Source organism: Adiantum capillus-veneris, chromosome 26 (assembly GCF_014529385.1).
Source record: "Adiantum capillus-veneris isolate H3 chromosome 26, ASM1452938v2, whole genome shotgun sequence".
NCBI classification, from domain to species: Eukaryota; Viridiplantae; Streptophyta; class Polypodiopsida; order Polypodiales; family Pteridaceae; genus Adiantum; species Adiantum capillus-veneris.
In genome coordinates this window covers 89,195,538-89,216,226 of record NC_140956.1, presented here as the reverse complement: position 1 = coordinate 89,216,226, position 20,689 = coordinate 89,195,538, and the positions used below count along the sequence as shown (strand labels likewise).

Genomic DNA, 20,689 nt, shown 5'->3' with positions numbered 1-20,689 from the left:
ATCAAAAAATAATAACTCGAGCCATAAAAGTCAGAATTGACTTTTGAAAGAAAATGCCAAAACTTCAAAGCAAGGACTTCGAACCTGGCAAATATGAAAAGATTCGACACAAGATGGATTTTGAGCCAACTTCTAAAGGATTAAAACTATAGATTGAATGCCATTTGTCAACCGAACATCAGAATGAAGAACGGTTCAAACTGCAGGTGATATGAACAACAAGATATGATCAATAGAGGTAAGCATGAATGGGGCATTCCGGGTAGACTAGGAACATATAGTCAAATAGGGCAACATAAGCTCATTTGCATTCGGAGATAGAGAGAGAGAGAGAGAGAGAGAGAGAGAGAGAGAGAGAGAGAGAGAGAGAGAGAGAGAGAGAGAGAGAGAGACAGAAGCATAGGGTTTTCGGATTTGTTTTTGCCCGTTACGACCACCTCAGTAGCTCTTACTACACCGGATTCGACAGGTATGATCATTAACCTTACAAGAACATATGTGTATGCCCCATACTGCATCAACATTGCCAAAACAACACATCAGAGTAGTACAAAGTCACAAAATATGCAAACTAACATAGCCAATGGGAGATTTCAAAACTCATAAAAAACCAAAAACCTTTCATCAGTAGACTCCAAGTAGCTGGAAGAATCAGGCAGGACAAAAACAACAATAAAAGGTGGTGGAACATGGATCGTGATCCATGTTCCTCAAACCCTAAAATCAACAGAATTTGTGCAGAAGCATCCACAAGTGACCAGGAACAACCTCATCTAGTTGGATTTGCAAAATGCTTCCCAACATGGATCACGATCCATATACTTTTTTGCCAAAATCAGGGCAGGAGTAGTTCACTAGGTGGGGAATGCAAAAATATGACTACTGTGGAAAAACGAATCACAAAAATTTCTCTTACAATTATCAAATCCTTCTGGGTTGCTACCTTCAGTCTACAAATGGTCTTTTGGCCATTGTCACTGAAAAAAATGCAAGTCGGGAGACTTCACTCTCTCCTCAAATCCTATTAACAAGGAAATGTAATTTAAGGATGCTTGTAGGATCAAAACCAAGAAAAATATTGCTTGCAAAGTGGTGAAATTTACCGGAATAAATTTTTCTCCTCAAATGGATTCAAATTCTGATGGAATTTGATAGGGAGCCAAGCAAAGTTGTGAACTACAGACACAAATCATCGAGAAGAGAGGCAATGACAGATATCAGGCAATGCATGTGTCCAAAAATGGTTCCAATAAACAGATATGGTCAAAACGGAAAAAACATGGCCATAAACTAGAAAATGGGGCAAACATCCGATCCATGTACCTCAAACCCTAAATCCAGAGAAATTTGCACGGTAACATCTCCATATGCCTAGGAACAACTTCCCCTAGTTCGATTTCAAAATATCATCTAAACGTGGATCGCGATCCATGTACTTTTTTACTAGAATTCATATGTTACATTATGCCCTTGTGCCTATAGTAGTCCTAGATGCACTGGTGAAATTTGGTCAAATTTGGAGTAGTTTTGACAAAGTTATACTCATTTTTCATTTTATGATCAAGTTTGCAACTTTTTGACATTTTTTTATCAATGGCTAAAACCTATTTTCAATGCTAAAATTAACCGCAAGATCCCTCAAAGGAAAGCACCAAGGGAGTGGAATGCTACACCTTGTGAGATAATAGATATCTCCTCAAACGAGAAGGCTCATATCACCGAACAGGCACTCGAAGAAATTCTGGTTAACATATTCATTGAAATATTTCAAGCCGTGGATGGAGAGATAGTAAAGACCACTATTTTTCCAAGGTAAATGTGGAAACTACACCGGAAGCCAGAAGTACAAGCAGGGGGTAGATGCCTACAATTGGACAACTTCCTACATTTACCACCCTGGGGAACGGACTTCAGACGAGATCATGAGCTCATAAGTTTGATTCAGTACAATGGGGAAGCCACTCTGACTGACAAAGATGGGGCAACAGTCAAGATTAAGATCACAGCAAAAATAATCAACGAAGCTCTCCACTTGCAACAAGTGACGCACAATCTATTGCAAAATACAAAGTCAATAGATAACAATAAAGCTTTCCTAAAGCAAAGAGGCCACAAGTTGACATATCAGGATTTGATATACTCGTAAATTGAATTGTCGTTGCACCTTATATCGCAACACTTCAAAGTGTAGAAGCCACCCAAATATACAGAACCGTTGCTGCACATGGAGTAGCAATGGCAATGGACTTGGCAGAGAGAAGAGTGGTCAGTTGTGACTTCGAAAATTACCTCCTCGACAACATTGTGAAAGCAAACCTAAAGGAGAGCCAAAAAAGCAAGGCCTACATGAATGCGGGACCAATGCTAATGCAAATCACCTACCAAGCATTAGGGATGATTGATGATCTACCACCCACAAAAGCGTAGATAGATCTGATTCACAAGTCTAAAAGAGCAGTAATACCTATGGCTGGACCTTCCACCAGGCCAAAACTAGAAGCTAAGCAAACAAGTCAAAGCGTAACCATAAGGGATTCTAACAGCGAACAGACAGTCTGATGCTCGGAGTAGCCAAGAAGCTGGGTCCCAACAAAGAGACACTCCTTCGGAATACCAATCTTTAGAAGAGGATTAGGATAGTCAGTTCTCCTTGGGATTTATAAGATTGAGGAAGAGAACTGCCCGTGTGGCAGAAGCCATCCCCATAACTGTAGCTAGGAGAACAATGGAAGAAGCATAGGCATTAAGGGAAAGGATTTGCCAACAAAAGCATGAAGAAAAAATAAACCAAGAAATAGAAGCTCATGATGAGAAAGAAGAGGAAGAAGAAGAAAACATTCCATTGCTATGCAGGCAGACAGTGGCTCTAGAACGGATCAAGCAGTAGAAAAGACAAGAAGCCGAGGAAAACGAGAGATTGCCAGCGCCATGCGGCAATGGATCCATAAAGAGCTCCAACAAAAGATGGAATTAAGGGAGAAAGAAGTGACAAAGAAACCACGCGTCCATGATCTAGAATCATCTAACGAATCCACTTGAACCAAAAACGAGGAAGATAACTCACAAGGGAAGGAAGAGCAAGACACGCATGACCAGCAAAACAGGGGTTTGATTCTCCAAAGGACATTGGGCTACCTTGAGAGACTACAATAAAAGAGAAAGAAAAAGTTGAAGACCGGCCAAAGCAAGGAGTGGAGAAGAGGTAGTCGGAACAAAAGACAGATCGGGAAACGGAAGCAGCACAACCAAAGCCTACCACAATTTCAGCAACTATGGAAGAACTAAAACTGAAAGAAAAAAAGATAGATGACGTTGGTACAGCTTGAATATGTCGACCTGTGGAAAGGCTCATTGCAGGTGTATAGCAGGAGGCAGTGTCGCGACAATGTGCTTGAGCCTATGTTGGGCGCCAAGTGTGACAGATACCATTGGATGTGTATGCTAAATGTGGCTCTAAGTTGGTCGAAGGCCGTTCAGAAGCTTTGCCAGGGTGAGTTGCGACAAAATGTTGAAGTATGGTCGATATCCTCGTCAGGTGTTGCCGTGATATGGATACTCAAAGAGCACGCTCGACACGGTCATTTGTTGATTGCTATGGTGACCAAGTTGCATTGGAACAAACACTACAAGTTTTAGACTTTTTCTCAACTTGAGAAAAAGGGCACTTTCTTAACCCATTTTTCTACCGTCAACTAGAAAAAGTCCGATGAATGTAGATTTTCTTTTCCTCTACCAAAAGCAATTTTCCTATGCATAATTTTTATTACCATTAACTCAACCAATGGACTAAAGGTGAAATATTTGCACCTGAATCTATGTAAATAGACATCTATAATGTTTGCAAATAAAAATATCTCACCTAATGAGCATTGATAGTGCTTAATTTTTTTCATTTATTTTTTATTCCATCCATTTATTTGAGTAGGAATATATTTTTTATGGAAAAAACTTCATTTTATTCTATAAACTCACTATTTTGACGATGAAAATTTTTCATACTCGAGAATATTTCATGCTATAAATTGTCAATGCCCTATAATGTTTTACATCTGCATTTCTTATGCCAAAAATAATTTGCACACAATTTTCTTCCATGAGGATTATTTACCTTTTAGCTCATAATTTCCATTAATTATGATACAAATGTTTCATATCTATCACTATTTTACGCTTGCACTTATGACAAATTACTCATTTTTAATGAATTTTTTTTCTACCTAGCAATATTTCACACTCTTATAAATATACATAATTGCTAATGTTTTACATGCACATTTTTTATGTCATAAATTTTTCATACCCAATATATCTTTTCCATGTGTATTATTCACTCTTTAGCATACTATTTCTCTAATTGTGATGTGAATTTTTCATATCTATACATTTTTTCACCATTTTTTCAATCGGGGCCTATAAAAAATTGACACGTCTAATTATTCACAACTAAAAAAAAAGGCTTTATTGTGTGAAAACAAGTGTTAAAACTCACTTTTCAATGAAAATTTTGACTTTTCCAATGAGTATTGTGGCACTATGTCGGTGAGAGGGTTGGTTTTTTTTTCATTTATACTTTTGATCATGGTGAGAAAGAAAAATTTTCTATGAAAATTATTCGCTATAGATTCCTCCTACGAACATATATTTTCCATGATGAAAAAAGTTCATTGAATAATTCTATTGGTTTGTAAAGGAAATATGTTTCTATGTATCTTGATATACTATATTGAATAGGATCCATTATTTGGATATCGTGATTGAAGTATGCATATCATCGAGTTTTCTCAACTGATTAACCTCATATACACACTACTTAGACTTTCACAGGGAGCCAAAAAGAGGTTTAAATGATAAAGAGACAAATGGTATTGCACAATACTTCTATCGCAGGTACGTATGACATGTTTTTGTGCATATTTTTGTGAACTAGTTATATTCATCTTCATTAAATATGAAGTAGTACAACTCTAAACAATCGTAAAATCTTCTTGAGATAGATCTCACAAAAAGTGGATTATCTTCTACAAGTCACATACTCATTGGATACATATTCAAATAACAAAAAGTCAAAAAAGACAGTATCATCTCTAGATTGGGAGTATCATCCCAATATGAGTTTGCTAGTGAAGTTCAATCTAAAGTAGTTCGACATCATCTTGACCAATGTCTTCTCCTTTGTCCTTAGCCAACTTCACTTTCTTGTGTTGGAATGCCCAATTCACCAGAACATCCATTGTCTCGAGTCCTTCATGCGATTTCTTGGAGTCAAATGATCCCTTAGGAGTTTTCTCTTGAATTTCTTTCAAAAAGTCGTCAAGTCGTTTGTACATCAGATCTACATTGTCCTCTCCCATGAGCTTGAAAGCAATGGATTCCTTTGTTGATTGCTTTATGTTTTTTGCCTATTAGAACCAGCAAGCAACCACATATCAAATAAAGATTTAGCCAAGAAAAACCTAAATTATACACGATTTGACATTAATAAAAGGCCTAAGATGGTATATGTTGATTTCTTCATATTGTTGACCTAGTAAAACTAGCAAGAAGCCACATATCAAGTAAAGCTTTAGCGAGAAAAAACCTAAAATATACTCGATTTGAAATTAACAAAAGGCCCATGTTATATGTGAATATACATACTCGTGTTGATGTTTTAATTTCTTGATGAGAAAGAGTCACGTTCATCTTTCGAGCAACTGGAATCTGCAAAATTAATAAGTCACATAAGTCTAATGATTAGCTTAAGGAGATAAATATACACTAGTGATAGTAATGTACTTGAGTCAAACAATTCTCTTTGTATCGTGCAGGGACCTTCCTCTCCCTCTTTGAAGTTCCATTTGTCTTTGCCGCAGTTGCACTACATGGTTGTTTGTTGGAAACATCTTTAAGAACCTGTCAAAACATGTAAAGATGTAAGCTTAATACATATATTTATTAGAGAGTAAGTGGTATAAACATACTTTCTTTTTTGAGGGAACATCCTTCTTTGCTTTGTTTTTGCCCTAGCAAAAGGACCAAAGGAAAAATATAAATGAACCACTACACAATTATAGCATTCAAGTATTAATGTCAATCTATTGGTGACTCTCACCAATAAGTTACTCAAGCAAGCAACTTTTTGCTTCTTAGATTGTGTATTGTTGATGGGGTTATCATCATCCTGAAAGACATACTCAAGTTGAGACAAATATATGGCTATCTAAATACTTAAAGGGTAGTAAAAGTACCATTTCAAATGGCTCTATGTCACTCTCCTCATCATTCTCTAAGGGATGCTTTGTGACCTACACATAACCTTCCATTAAATAGCTAGAACATTTATCATCACCATAATCATCACAAAATGTATCAAAAGTATTCTCACAAAATCTTGTATGATAGATATAGAATGGTCTTCAAAGGCCTTGGTCAAGTCAAACATTTTCCATGTACACTACAAAAAATAAGTAGACTTTCAAACCAAAAGAAGCGCATGCTTTTGATTGCTCATACAAGGTTTAAGAAGTTTTTGATTGCTCACAGAAGGTTTAAGAAGTTTTACACTTTTGTTTTTATCGTTGGTATTTTCCAAACTAGTACAAAACCCTGCACTCAAAGGTGAGCTACTTGCCATAGCATCCATCTGCTAAAGTATACTTAATTTGTGTAAGTAATGTATATTATAAAGTGATGTATAATTTGAATTTCCAAGAACCTTAAGTACCTCTCCCACTTGCTTGTTTGTAACCCCAACGCCTTGGTCATTCACCTTCAAATAAATTTTTCTAATTAAAAACAAAACGTACCACAAATAAAAAACATCTTAGTGCCTCTATGTTGGATATACAAACCTGATCAAGCATCTCTGAGTACCATGTATCATCTTTTGTGAAAGAGGAGGTTGATTTCATGTGTAAGGGTGATCCATTTGCAATATTTTTCACCTAAAAAACCACATAGAAATAGTACTCAAGTATTCATGGAGATAAGTTCAAGAAGAAACTGATGAAAAACCTTATAAATACCATTCTTGAATGCCCTAAATCATATTCAGGAGATAGATTTGTTGGTTCCAAGTAAGTGAAGGTCCGATTCGGAGTGTTATTTTTCTTGAGAGAACAAAATAAATACATAAGAAATTCTTCTAAGAACATATATAAATGCTATGTAGTTGACCAACCTCCAATTGAACTTCACAAATATCTTTCTTTCCTTCCATAGTTGACTTGGTACTTGATATATCTTGCAAAGATGAGGAAAGACTTGTATCCTTGCAAGGTTGTACCTAAACAATTAAATTGTCATAAAAGCTAAATAAAACAACAAAAGGATAAGGAAAAATTCATACCGGTTCTTCAGAAGTTGATTTGTGCTCATTTATACTTAGATACACAACTGGAACTTCTATCACTTGACCCTAAATTCAAAATACACCAAGGTGAATTACGAATCAATCAAAAAACTATATTGAATGACACAACTTTAGACTCAATCAATACTCACAACATGCAATGATGATACTTGTACGTGGCTTCCAGGAATATAAATTCCAATGGCATCATGATTGATTGATTCAATTTGAACCCTCCATAGGTCATACTTATTTCCACCACTTAGCTTTGAAAGGACTACTCCTATGCTGACTTGCTTTGTGTTTGCATCAAGAAATGGAATAAAGCAAAACTGTTGTGGCATACCTTGAAGAAACAATCCACATCTACATTGGATATTTTCCTCCGATATGATCTTGGATGATCCCATGATAGTCACCTTCTCTTGAAGGATACTTGCTGGAACATAGCAAACATCACGCATGCTTGGTGTAAGCAAGGCTTTGCTCTCATTTTCTTGGTTTGCATCTTCCATATCCAAATCAACCATTATTGGATCCAATTTGTCACCTTCAATAATTTCCCTCAACATCTCGTGGCGGAGGCTTTTCTTTGACGTACAATTGGCTTTATCAGTCTTTGGAAAGAGTGGACCTGCTTTGAGCCTCATATATCGTCTATGTTGATTTAGCTTGAGAAAAATTTGTCGCTCTGTCATGTAGTCACCATCTTCTTGCTTTTCCTTATTATTCAAAGGAGATAGTGTCTTTCTTCTTTGATGGATGAACTTATCAACCGCCTCTCTCATTTTCTTGTCCTTGGCTAAATCTGCATACATGAGCTTTTTAAGTGGAAATAAACCAAGTCCTTGTTCAACCCATCTGCGAATTCACTCCAAATTGCGATTATAGGCACGATGTTCCATAGATAAATTGTCTCGAAGAAAGGTTTTCTCCTTTCCGGTTGTTGGAAAAATTGTCGGAGTCTTGAATCCGGGCAAAGAGTCAAGGTTGGTGTCACTTGAACAAAGATTTTCCTCCTCCTCCTCCTCGTTATGTGACATTGCAGATGATTGACATATGGTGAGGATCTTTGGATGATTTGGAACTTGATTCTGTCTAAGCAAAGGAGCTTGATCTCCCTCTGCAACTTCACTTTGAGCCCAGCTATGCAACGCAAACCTGTGTCCACTTATGTCAACTCCTAGAGCTTCCCATGAAGCAACAGACATATACAAAAGACTTCTACCATTGACATTATTCTTGCGTATGCTGCGAGTATATCGATCTTGACCCAAAAAGCCTTTAATAAAGCATGACACTTGATGAGCATCCCATTTACAAACTCTCGCTAATGGTTCATCTTCCATGTTGACTTAGATGAGGATGACCTACACAAAAAACACATGAATTAAAAGTCACTGATGAGAACCATACAACAATGAATCAAATAAAATTAATACACCATTGATCCCAATCATTATACCTAGTGGTGATTCTAAATTTCAAAATCCTCTACGTATGATGTTTGTGGTGGTGGAGCAACACAAAGAAAGACCAATGTGATCAATAAAAAACTAATACCAAACTATAAGCAGTACTCATGTTATTACATTTCAATAAGCATAAGCAAACAACACTTGGAAAAACATGGAGCTTGAAAATATGAATAATTTCACCTTTTTAAACACACAGCATCGGTACAAATCAAATAAATATTCTCTTCTAGATGGTGATGGTTCTATTACGCACATTGCCATTCGATAGAGAGAAATCAAGGACTTCAATACCCCTCATATTACAACTATATGGTGCATGAACTATAAAATTAATAACATCACTCTAGTGTGTCGCAGCTCGTGACAATGCAAAGCCAAGAAATCCTCCTCTAAGATACTTTACGAGTTTTCTATGGAGAGAGTGCTTGGAGTGCGTGTGCGCGCACGTGTTTGTGTGTGTGTGTGTGTGTGTGTGTGTGTGTGTGTGTGAGAGAGAGAGAGAGAGAGAGAGAGAGAGAGAGAGATTGTTACCTCTTAGTTTTCATGCACCTCCAAGCTGACGTTCCTGCAAATGAGGTATGTGTGTGTGTGTGAAAGAGAGAGAGAGAGGAAGAGAGTGAGTTACCTTACTTCTGTGCCTTCAAGCTCACTTGAAGCTATTCCTGAAGCAAAAGAGGCGCCAGACTAGCGTTGCATGAGAAATGAATGCCCACGTTTGTCAATATCTTTTCAAACTTCCAATAAAAATTGGGCGCCGAGCTTCAGAACCTTTTACGCAAAATTTTAAAGACTTTTTAAAAGGTTGGAACAGTCACGGCGCCGTGACTGTTCCTTCACTTAAAAGATTATTGAAGCGTTACATTAGCGAGCAGTTATCGAAGATGGCTTCGCCTACCCAGCACACAGCTACACTGCGAGGAGTTGATGAGTGAAAATATCGTCATCTACAATAGCCAGTACATTGTGATGAGCTGCGTTGTGAAGGCGTTAATGATTGAAGGAAGGAACACTGCCAACTCTAGTTCCATCATACAGTAGTTAGCACATGTGACGAGCTACCTTACTAAGGTGTTAGTGATTGAAGGAAGGAACCCGGTCTGCTCTAGTTCTACCATACAGCTACTGCAAGGTTTACTACACACGTGGACTATCTTGCGACGACGTATTCTCCAGGTAATGCCCAGTTCTCATCTTGGTTGTGTTCCGACATTAAATTAGGTGCAATGTTAGAATCAAAAAGAAGCATGTAGCTCTTATTAGACCCATATTTGCTAATATCATTGGCTTCAGAAACTTATACTCGACATCAATGGTATGCCAATAGAAATTTCCATTATTATATTGGGTGTACTCAAAAGAATCACTACTAGAAAGGCCTTCTTGTTTTCTCAGATATTGGGATGGATCCACATACTAGAGACGAAGAAATCTAGGTCCAAGGAAATTCCCTTCTAAATAAAAGGAAACTTATGAAGATTTTGCATGGATGTAATCAAGGCGTAGGGACAACATTTGCAAAAAGAGGACCATCAAGAAACTTTACGTGCTTTTGTGAGATCATTGCATCTGGCATACATATGAAAACAGGTGCTTGAGGAGCTCTGTCTCTTGCAAAAGAGCCTTCACAAAAAGGGCACACGTTCCTTGCCACAACCATGTTGGGCTTAAGGTGTTCTTGCCATGTGGGCTGAAAAACCTCCTGTTTTGGGGCAAGAAATGACGCGATTTTGGTTTTTGATCCGCTGTTGTTTTGAGACCAAGAACTTTCCCATTTTGGGACAGATCCTGAGTGTATTTATAAGAGCTCCAATTCCCAAAACAAGCATGCATGGATGAAAGCGGTAACCTGCCGGCGGCGAGGCCGCTGTCTGTGGTACCTAAGAGCTCACAAGCTTTGGCAAGCCCTATCGGGCTGATCTGGCAAAGCCCTCAGATTCCTCCCTGGCCTACGTATGTTGCAATCAACGTGCATCAAGAGACAAAAACCTCGAGTACATGACCATGAAGAACTTTACGTGCTTTTGTGAGATCATTGCATCTCGCATACATGTGAAAATAGAGCTTAGAGATACTATTTCTGGCTAGAAGCCCTTCACTTCGCATGTTGGGAAAAAAACGCAGCGTTCTTTGCCACACTCATGTTGGGTATATCCCGCAATCGACTTGTTCCATGGGATGACCTTCTAAACAACAAGCCCATCAAGCATCTCTTGTGCTTTCGTAAGGTATCGCGTTTGGCATACATATTGACCAAAGCTGTTGATGCTTTGTCTCTTGCAGAATAGCGTTCACAGAATACGCTCGCGATGTTGGGCATACGGCGTTCCTGCCATGCGGGCTCAAAACCCTCCTGTTTTGGGGCAAGAAATGTTGCGATTTTTGGTGCTGATCCGCTACTATTTTAGGACCAAGAACACTCCCATTTTGGGGCTGATTTGCTTCCATTATAAGGCTGATCTAGAGCGTGTTTGTGAGAGCTCTAATTCCCATAACCAGCATGCATGAAAGAAAGCGCTAACCTGCCAGTAGGGCTGCCTTTTCTATTTGTACTTAAGAGCTTAGAAGTTTCGGCAAGCCCTATCAGGTGATCTAGCAAAGCCATCACCTTCCTCCCAAACCGATGTATGTTGCAATCAACGCGCTTCTAGAGACAACAACCTCCAGCACAGGTACATGGAGAGCTTTACCTGCTTTTGTGAGAGCATTGCATCTTGCATACTACTTCTGGCTAGAAACCCTTCACTTCGTATCTTGGGGAAAAACGCAGTGTTCTTTGCCACACCCATGTTGGGCATATCCCACAATCAACTCGTTCCATGGGATGACCTTGTAAACAACAAGCATACGCTCACCATGTTCCTGCCATGCGGGCTGAAAAGGAGCAAGAAATGTTGCGATTTTTTGTATTCATCCACTGCTGTTTTAGGACCAAGGACACTCCCATTTTGGGACTGATCTGGAGTGTATCCCGCAATCGACTTGTTCCATGGCGTCTCTTGCGCTTTCGTTTTGGCATACATATCGACCAAAGATGTTGATGGTTTGTCTCTTGCAGAATAGCGTTCACAGAATAGGCTCACGATGTTGGGCATAAGGCATTCCTGCCATGCGGACTCAAAACCCTCATGTGTTGGGGTAAGAAATGTTGCGATTTTTGGTGCTTATCCGCTCCTATTTTGGGAGCAAGAACACTCCCATTTTGGGGCTGATCTGGAGTGTATTTGTCAAAGATCCAATTCCCAAAACAAGCAAGCATCGGAGAAAGCGCTAATCTGCCAGTAGGGATGCCTTTTGTGTGTACTTAAGAGCTCACAAGCTTCAGCAAGCCCTATCGGGTTGATCTAGCAAAGCCGTCACTTTCCTCCCCGGACGACGTATGATGCAATCAACACGCTTCCAGGGATAACAACCTCCAGCACAGGTACATGAAGGGCTTTACGTGCTTTTGTGAGAGCATTGCATCTCGCATACTATTTCCGGCTAGAAGCCCTTCATTTCGCATCTTGGGAAAAAAACGCAGCGTTCTTTGCCACACCCATGTTCGGCATACGGCGTTCCTACCATGCGAGCTCAAAACCCTCCTGTTTTGGGGCAAGATGTTCGGTGCAGCGGAATGATTGTTTGCGCTTTGCTCAAGATGAGTGCTCCGAACTGTGCTCAAGGTTCCTTTTAGTTCTTATGGAAGGGAGAGCCTTCCATTCTTAGTGGAAAGTGCTATGGTCACAAACAAAGTGAAGGGACACTATGCGTGCAAGTGTATGAGACTCAGAGATAGAGAGAGAAGAGAGATACAACACCAGAGATGTTGTAAAACCCTCCTCCGAAGGCCCCACTCTCGTCGGCAAGAGTGGTCTACTTATGATTGCATAAAGTGGTACAAGCACGATGCAATGGACTGATGCAACTTGGGACTATGCCGATGACGACGACGGTGACGACGATGACGATTTTAGGGCTGATATCTGTGGTCTTCTATCTGCTGAATTTCGGGGCTGTTTCGGTGGCTGAAAATGACTGTTTTGGCTGCATTTTCGAGGCTGAAAATGGGGGTCTGCTGCATGAGGCTAAGGCTGAATCTGCTGCTGATCTTAAAGCTGAAAACACTGTTGCATTTGCTCCATTTATGGCTGAAAATGGAAACGCTGGCAGAATGGGGTAGCGTTTGCAAAAATGCTAGGCAAATCTGGGACGATGGCGATGATGCAAGCTGAAAAATGCCAGGGAACTGTGGGAGGTGCTGAGGATATGCAGAAACGCCAGGGATGAGAGGAAAAACCAAAACGCTAGGGCTAGGTGTTGGTGTGGGAAGGTGCCTGAGGGGTTCTTGATGGTTCCTGTTGAGAAGGTGCCTGTTGAGTAGGAAGCTCCTACTGCCTCTTCTGCCAGAAAGTGCTAACTTGGATTTGCTTATATATTAACTTAGCAAAATTTCCCTATCTACTTTTGTTGGGAAGCCACTTAAAAATTATAAGTGAAAAATACCAAAAAAAGGAAAAATAGGAAAAATAGGCTAAATGCACTGGAAAATTTCCCTGACCGAATCTGATGGATTCTGAAGGGAATACCGATGATCATGCTGTGTGCAACCAGAGGATATGCATCTATGCTAAGTGACTGGGCATGCACGGTCTACGAATAGACTCACGAAAGTGCCAGATCACTTCTAAATCTAAACTGACCGGACTGACTGAACACTGATCATGCTCTAGCTTGTGCACAGACACATAGGGTTGGATGTGTCATGTGACACAAGAAATGTTGCGATTTTTGGTGCTGATTTGCAGCTGTTTTAGGACCAAGAACACTCTCATTTTGGGGCTGATTTGCTTCCAATATAAGACTGATCTGGAGTGTGTTTTTGAGAGCTCTAATTCCCATAACAAGCATGCATGGAAGAAAGCACTAACCTGCAAGTAGGGCTGCCTTCTGTGTGTACTTAAGAGCTCACAAAGCTGTCACTTTCCTCCCCGGACGACGTATGATACAATCAACGTGCTGATCTGGACAACAACCTCCAGCACAGGTACATGAAGAGCTTTAAGTGCTTTTGTGAGAGCATTGCATCTCGCATACTATTTCCGGCTAGAAGCCCTTCATTTTGAATCTTGGGAAAAAAACGCAGCGTTCTTTGCCACACCCGTGTTGGGCGTATCCCGCAATCGACTTGTTCCATGGCGTCTCTTGCGCTTTTGTTTTGGCATACATATCGACCAAAGTTGTTGATGGTTTGTCTCTTGTAGAATAGCGTTCACAGAATACACTCGCGATGTTGGACATAAGGCGTTCCTACCATGCAGGCTCAAAACCCTCCTGTGTTGGGGCAAGAAATGTTGCGATTTGTTACTGCTAATCCAGTCCTGTTTTGGGACCAAGAACACTCCTATTTTGGGGCTGATCTGGAGTGTATTTGTCAGAGCTCGAATTCTCAAAACAAGCAAGCATGGGAGAAAGCGCTCACCTGCCAATAGGGATGCCTTCTGTGTGTACTTAAGAGCTCACAAGCTTCGGCAAGCCCTATCGGGCTGATCTAGCGAAGCCGTGACTTTCCTCCCCCGACGACGTATGATGCAATCAACGCACTTCCAGGGACAACAACCTCCAGCACAAGTACATGAAGAGCTTTACCTGCCTTTGTGAGAGCATTGCATCTCGCAAACTATTTCCGACTAGAAGCCCTTCATTTGGCATCTTGGGAAAAAAACGCATACGCTCTTTGCCACACTCATGTTGGGCATATCCCGCAATCGACTTGTTCCATGGCGTCTCTTGTGCTTTCGTAAGGTATCGCGTTTGGCATACATATCGATGAAAGCTGTTGATGCTTTGTCTTTTGCAGAATAGTGTTCACAGAATACGCTTGCGATGTAGGGCATACGGCGTTCGTACAGTACGGGCTCAAAACCCTCCTGTTTTGGGGCAAAGAAATGTTGCGATTTTTACTGATGATTTGCTGTTGTTCTAGGACAAAGAACACTCTCATTTTGGGGCTGATTTGCTTCCATTATAAGGCTGATCTGGAGTGTGTTTCTGAGAGCTCTAATTCCCATAACAAGCATGCATGGAAGAAAGCTCTAACCTGCAAGTAGGGCTGCCTTCTGTGTGTACTTCAGAGCTCACAAGCTTCGGCAAGCCCTATCGGGCTGATCTAGCAAAACCGTCACCTTCCTCCCAAGCCGACGTATGTTGCAATCAACGCGCTTCTAGAGACAAAAACCTCCAGCACAAGTACATGAAGAGCTTTACATGCTTTTGTGAGAGCATTGCATCTCGCAGACTATTTCCGGTTAGAAGCCCTTCATTTCAAATCTTGGGAAAAAAACGCAGCGTTCTTTGCCACACCCATGTTGGGCATATCCCACAATCGACCTGTTCCATGGCGTCTCTTGCGCTTTTGTTTTGGCATACATATCGACCAAAGTTGTTGATGGTTTGTCTCTTGTAGAATAGCGTTCACAGAATACGCTCGAGATGTTGGGCATAAGGCGTTCCTGCCATGCGGGCTCAAAACCCTCCTGTGTTGGGGCAAGAAATGTTGCGATTTTTGGTGCTGATCCGCTCCTGTTTTGGGACCAAGAATACTCCATTTTGGGGCTGATCTGGAGTGTATTTGTCAGAGCTCAATTCTCAAAACAAGCAAGCATGGGAGAAAGCGCTAACCTGCCAATAGGGATGCCTTCTCTGTGTACTTAAGAGCTCACAAGCCCTATCGGGCTGATCTAGCAAAGCCGTCACTTTCCTCCCCGGACGCTGTATGTTGCAATCAACGCGCTCCAGCACAGGTACATGAAGAGCTTTACGTGCTTTTGTGAGAGCATTGCATCTCGCATACTATTTCCGGCTAGAAGCCCTTCACTTCGCATCTTGGGAAACAAATGCTTTGTTCTTTGCCACACCCATGTTGGGCATACATATCGACCAAAGCTTGTAGGCGTATCATGCAATCAACATTCTCCTAGTGACAACCTTCTCGACCAAAGCTTGTGTGGGGACATCCCTGAGCATATGCTACAATCAATGCACTCTGAGAGATAACATCCTAGAAAGGATGACCGCTACGGAAACTCTGCGTGCTTTTGTGAGAGCACCACATTTGGCATACATACGAACACAAATTCTTGAGGATCCTTGTCTTGTAGATGAGCTTCTGTGTACCTACAAGCTCACAAGCTTCTGCAAGCTCTAGTTGGTTGATGTGGAAAAGTTTTGGCTGAGCCATCCATCCCCAAGCTCGCCCTTGAGCTAGGCACACCACCAAGCTCTCACCTATGACGACAACAATGATGATGTCGATGATGATGAACGACGGCGATAACGACGACGACGATGTCGTTGCTAATGGGCTGAAATTTGAAAATGCTCTTTGTGGCTGAAATCTAAAATCACTGGGGATACTGATGGGAATCTTCTAGCGTGACGAGGCTACGGGTTGATCTGCCGTCATTGACAATGACGATGGCTGAAAACGGAAAAACAGTAATCGATCTCATGGTTGAAAACTGTTCTGCTATCTTTGTCGTGATGGAACGGGCAACCGCGACGAGCCTATCAGGCCCTTCCTATGCTTTCTTAGTGCTTGTGGCTGAAATTTAAAATCACTAGAGATATTGATGGGAATCTGCTACCATGACAAGGCTACGGACTGATCTGCCGTCGTTGACGACGATGGTGACTAAAAACTGAAAAATGCAAATTGTTCTACTGGCTGAAAACTGAAAAACGCTAATTAGCCTTACCACTATTTGCCACAACCACGTTGGGCGTATGTGGCAATCAACGTGCTCTAAAAGACATCCTCCTGGAAAGGATGACCATCAAGAACTTCACGTGTTTTTGTGAGAGCATCACATCTGGCATACATATGAACTCCCTCACCACGTTGGTATTTTAAAGGTGAAAATGCTATATTTTTGTGCTGAAAACACTGCTGTTTTGGGGCTGATTCATTGTCGTTTTGAGATTGATCTACCGCTATTTCGGGATGAAAACGTTGCTACTTTGGGGGTAGTTGATTCACTGCCGTTTCGGTAGCAATGTGTATTTTAAGTTGTTTGTTGATCTTAGCACTTGGCTTCGCTCATTGTGGTTTTATTTTTACCTTTACTTGAATTTTCAATTCATGATCAATTTTTCAAGGATGATTTGATTGTACCAATAAAGAACTGTCTTTTAATTTGACCATGTTTAATGACAAAAGGCAATGGAGGGGCAAGGGGCAAGCACCCAACTTACGTTGGGAGAGGTTGCTAGTATCCAATCTCAGGATATTTTCAATAGAGGTGAACATGGTGGTGACTCGGGTCAAACTTCTTTGGTAAGCATTCAAAGATCAAATACTAGGTATGTGGAGTTTGACGCAAGACTTTTGCAAAGTTGGGTAGCCAAGCATGAGATTCAACATGAGACAGAGCTCCCTTGGGTTCCCCTTTGTCGGCTAGTGGGCCATGAAGCCGTACACAACAGTACTAGGGGTAATGTTGTTGAGCTAGGGTATAAGTTCAGGCAAGTAGGCTATATGCCAAGTCTTGGAAGCTTTCTCGTCTCTAAAAGATTTCCCAATGGAGAGACAATGTATGTCACTGAAGAGGATGAGACAAAATGGGCTAACTCATTTTGGGAAAATATCAATCGTCAATTTGACAAGGAGCTTTCACTTTCCCAAGGCTGGGCTCACCTTGTAGGCAGAAATCTCGTGGTATTGGACGGAAATCATCGCCTACGCGCTTGGACTTATGAAATCAATAATGGTATGTACTAATTGTGGTTATATAGTATAGATCTTGGCATTTTGTGCACATTGTAATCTTAACAAGGCTTCGTATAGCTTGTCGTGAAGATCCTTCAAAGTACGTGCGTGTCAAATGCACCATGACATGCTTCTCCGTTGATGAAGAATGCTCAATGTTGTGGACTCTAGATTGTCTTAACAGGTAGAAGATATTATGTTCCCTCTTCTTCTATTTTCTTATTCATCCGAAGTGCTTTGGTAGTGATATTGACTCGTGTTTTCAAAGCTTGACACAAACCCATATCAAGCGAACACTGGCAAATGATATTTTCTTAATTAGAAGGCTTGGACTTGGAAATGAACAAAGTTGGAAGAAGTATTTTGATGAAGAAGCTCTTCAAGAGATTGCTTCCGAGATTACACAGGATAGGAAAAGACATCCCTGGATTTGGTGGAAGATACCACTTGGTCTTCTCATGCAACTCTTATACTCGGTACCTCTCTTTAACTTTGATCAAGCTTGATGACATCATAAATTGGTTATGATTACTTATTTGATTGTTTTGTAGAGTGAATTTAAAGAGGAGTTGACAACAAAAATATCAGATAGTGAGATCTCGCCAGATAGTGAGAATTACAATACGAAGTATAAGCGTTGCATTCAAGAAGTGGAGCAACATCTGAAAACAAAAAAGGGCTTCAAGCTGGCAACAATAGCCAACCCTGCATTAGGAGATAAGTGGGTTAACAAGCTCTATGCTCTAGATTGGGAGAGTGACCATAATGTAACTCTTGACAAGCTTGTTACCCTAACTCAAACACCGATCTCAACAGAGAGGTAAGATTTATGTGATTTTTAATATGTTGAAGCTTATGCTACTCTTCAAATTTTAGTTTTGAATTTTTTTTGTGTAGAAAAGTGTTTGCCCTCGATCGTATATTAAGCAAAGACACTGGAAGATTGTGGGGCTTTGATGGAGGAGACAAAGAATGGCGCTCTTACGTTTCATATTATTCCTATTGGGAGTGTGTTGTGGAGCGAGCGATAGAGCTCATAGAAGGGAATAAAGAAGTATCTTTCAGTGCATTTAGCGAGGCTATGATGACATTTTTTGATGATTGTCAAGAAATGTACCTTCCACATGTTTTTAAGGAGCTACCAAAACTGACACCTGGAATGCATAAGACGAAGATGCCATATTTGGAGGCTACCGCACGCAGATTTGCCTATAGGTAAGTACAATGTACTGAGACTTATATCACAAGTTGTAGTTTTCAGTCGATCGTTTCCTTAGATAATGTGTTGAATTTGGTCAGGTGGTTTGCACTTTTATTGAGAGATGAGGAGATTACTGAGATTCCATCTGAGGTCAAAGACTAGAAACGAGTTGATATTCCTCGTTACAAGTCTCTATATCCACGGTCATGGCTAGATGCAAGGAAAGCACTACCAGAATCATTACAAGATATTCCATGGTTTTTGGAGTATTCAGAAGGGGAATATCCGGAAGATGAGAAGAATTTGTATAATGGTGAGAGAAATGTCATTCCTAAATCAATATTAGTTCTACAAATTGTTGTCATCTATGCATATATCTTGTGTATGTAGCTCTATATGAGAGTTTTGAGCGTATGCAGAGATCACAACCAAAAAAAGAGTCAAGGAGGGCTCTCACCACAAAGATCAAAGTGTAGCCATTGCAGAAAACCTTGGTAGTCCTCGTACAAAGCTAATGCCAAAGGGTGGAAAGGGAAAAGGTACAGTGCCAACAACAAGTCCTTCTCTCCCAAAGAACAAAAAGAAAATCAAAAAGCAAAAAGCGACTTAGATCCTCAATCAAGGACAGTGATATGAGAGAGATATTAAAAAGCAAGAAACGTCAGAAAAGAGGAGTTAGTGCGAAGAGTAAAGATTCAAAGGATGTTGAAGAATCTGAAGAGGATCTAGATGATTTGATCGAGTCTTTTGCACCATTACATATGTGCTTACATGAGAATATATGTGATATAGAAGCAGAGATAACTGGAGACCCTAATGGTCCTATTTATAGGACATTATCTAGTTTTTTGCAAAAAGTAAGTAGCCCTCTTTATTCTCCTAGCGAGGCACCTTGCACATTGATATGGGCTGATCTTCCATCAAGTCGTGCTCCATTTGAGGATGAAACAATTTTCCCAGAATGGAATGAGTGGAAACCAGAGAATCTTCACGCATCTGTCGCTATTGCAGAGAAATTTTTGGCAGTCGAAGGGTTCTTTGTCACAACAAGTAGCATACAACATCAACCAATTATTGTTTCCAATGTCTTAAGACAATCCCAATTACAGATAGTTCACACTTTGTTTTTGGAGACTGCACAACAAAACAAACAGCTTATTTTTTATGACATTGAATATGTAAGTAAAAGGGCTTCTAAATCACTGTTTAAGTTATGTACTAGGTTGAAACCTTATTGTTTTTCCTTATTATATGTCTTTTTTGCAGGTTTCAACCCTTATAGTGACTTTCTTTTCTCGTCCTGAAAGGACGCGGTTTTTGGACAAAGCATCTGCAACAAAAACTGTCTTGCAAGGATCGTTTGATCGACATGGAGACAAATTTATAGAGCTACCTCAAGGAAATAAACACAATTTAATACCAAACTCACATGGTAAACCTCTTCGAGGGGCTACTGAACGACACCAAAACTTTTGCAGGTATTTGTCACTCATTGGAGATTTATGATGAGAATTTCTTGTTGTTACTTATACTTGGTGACACTTTTTTTCTATGGTGCAGTTTTTTGCTCTCAATGTGTACTGAGAAAGAAGAAGTGGTGATTGATTTCTTTGCCGGTGTAGGCAATATGGCACGAGTGTGCGAGGAGATGGATCGCCATTGTATCAGTATAGAGATAGATGATGAATGCCATGAGTGTAGCATCGGTCTTGTTGGAGACCAATTTGACCAAGAGCTTAACAGTTGATGAGCTTAACAGTTGATTGTATTCTTAAACTATGCACAAGTTGATCTTGAGACCTTCATTTGTTATGATATTTTTATGTTGATGTTCTAATTTATGTTTAAATTTTATCACGTTTGTTAAACATTAAAGTATTTGGATATCATTTTAATCGTACGTTGTCAAGTTATAACTCCTTCAATTGTATGTTTTT

At 40.2% G+C, this 20,689-nt stretch overlaps 1 protein-coding gene and 1 pseudogene across 1 annotated transcript; one reads left to right on the top strand and one right to left on the bottom strand.

The window, feature by feature from the left end:
- Positions 1-5,132: 5,132 nt before the first annotated feature.
- On the bottom strand, positions 5,133-8,679 carry LOC147423799 (uncharacterized; annotated as a pseudogene).
- Positions 8,680-17,320: 8,641 nt separating this feature from the next.
- On the top strand, positions 17,321-18,914 carry LOC147423798 (uncharacterized). The gene is made up of 7 exons (XM_086501513.1): positions 17,321-17,552; positions 17,630-17,735; positions 17,820-18,027; positions 18,103-18,236; positions 18,309-18,371; positions 18,449-18,766; positions 18,851-18,914. Exons 1-7 carry the CDS (start codon positions 17,321-17,323, stop codon positions 18,912-18,914), a joined length of 1,125 nt encoding a protein of 374 aa, XP_086357639.1.
- The last annotated feature ends 1,775 nt before the right edge of the window (positions 18,915-20,689 follow it).

Bases quoted from the DNA above. Each gene is read 5' to 3' on its own strand.
- LOC147423798 (XM_086501513.1), top strand. From the start codon at position 17,321: ATGCCAAGTCTTGGAAGCTTTCTCGTCTCTAAAAGATTTCCCAATGGA. The intron at 17,736-17,819 runs GTAGAAGATATT...GTGTTTTCAAAG, and splicing joins ACTCTAGATTGTCTTAACAG to CTTGACACAAACCCATATCA. The intron at 18,372-18,448 runs GTAAGATTTATG...TTTTTTGTGTAG, and splicing joins ACACCGATCTCAACAGAGAG to AAAAGTGTTTGCCCTCGATC.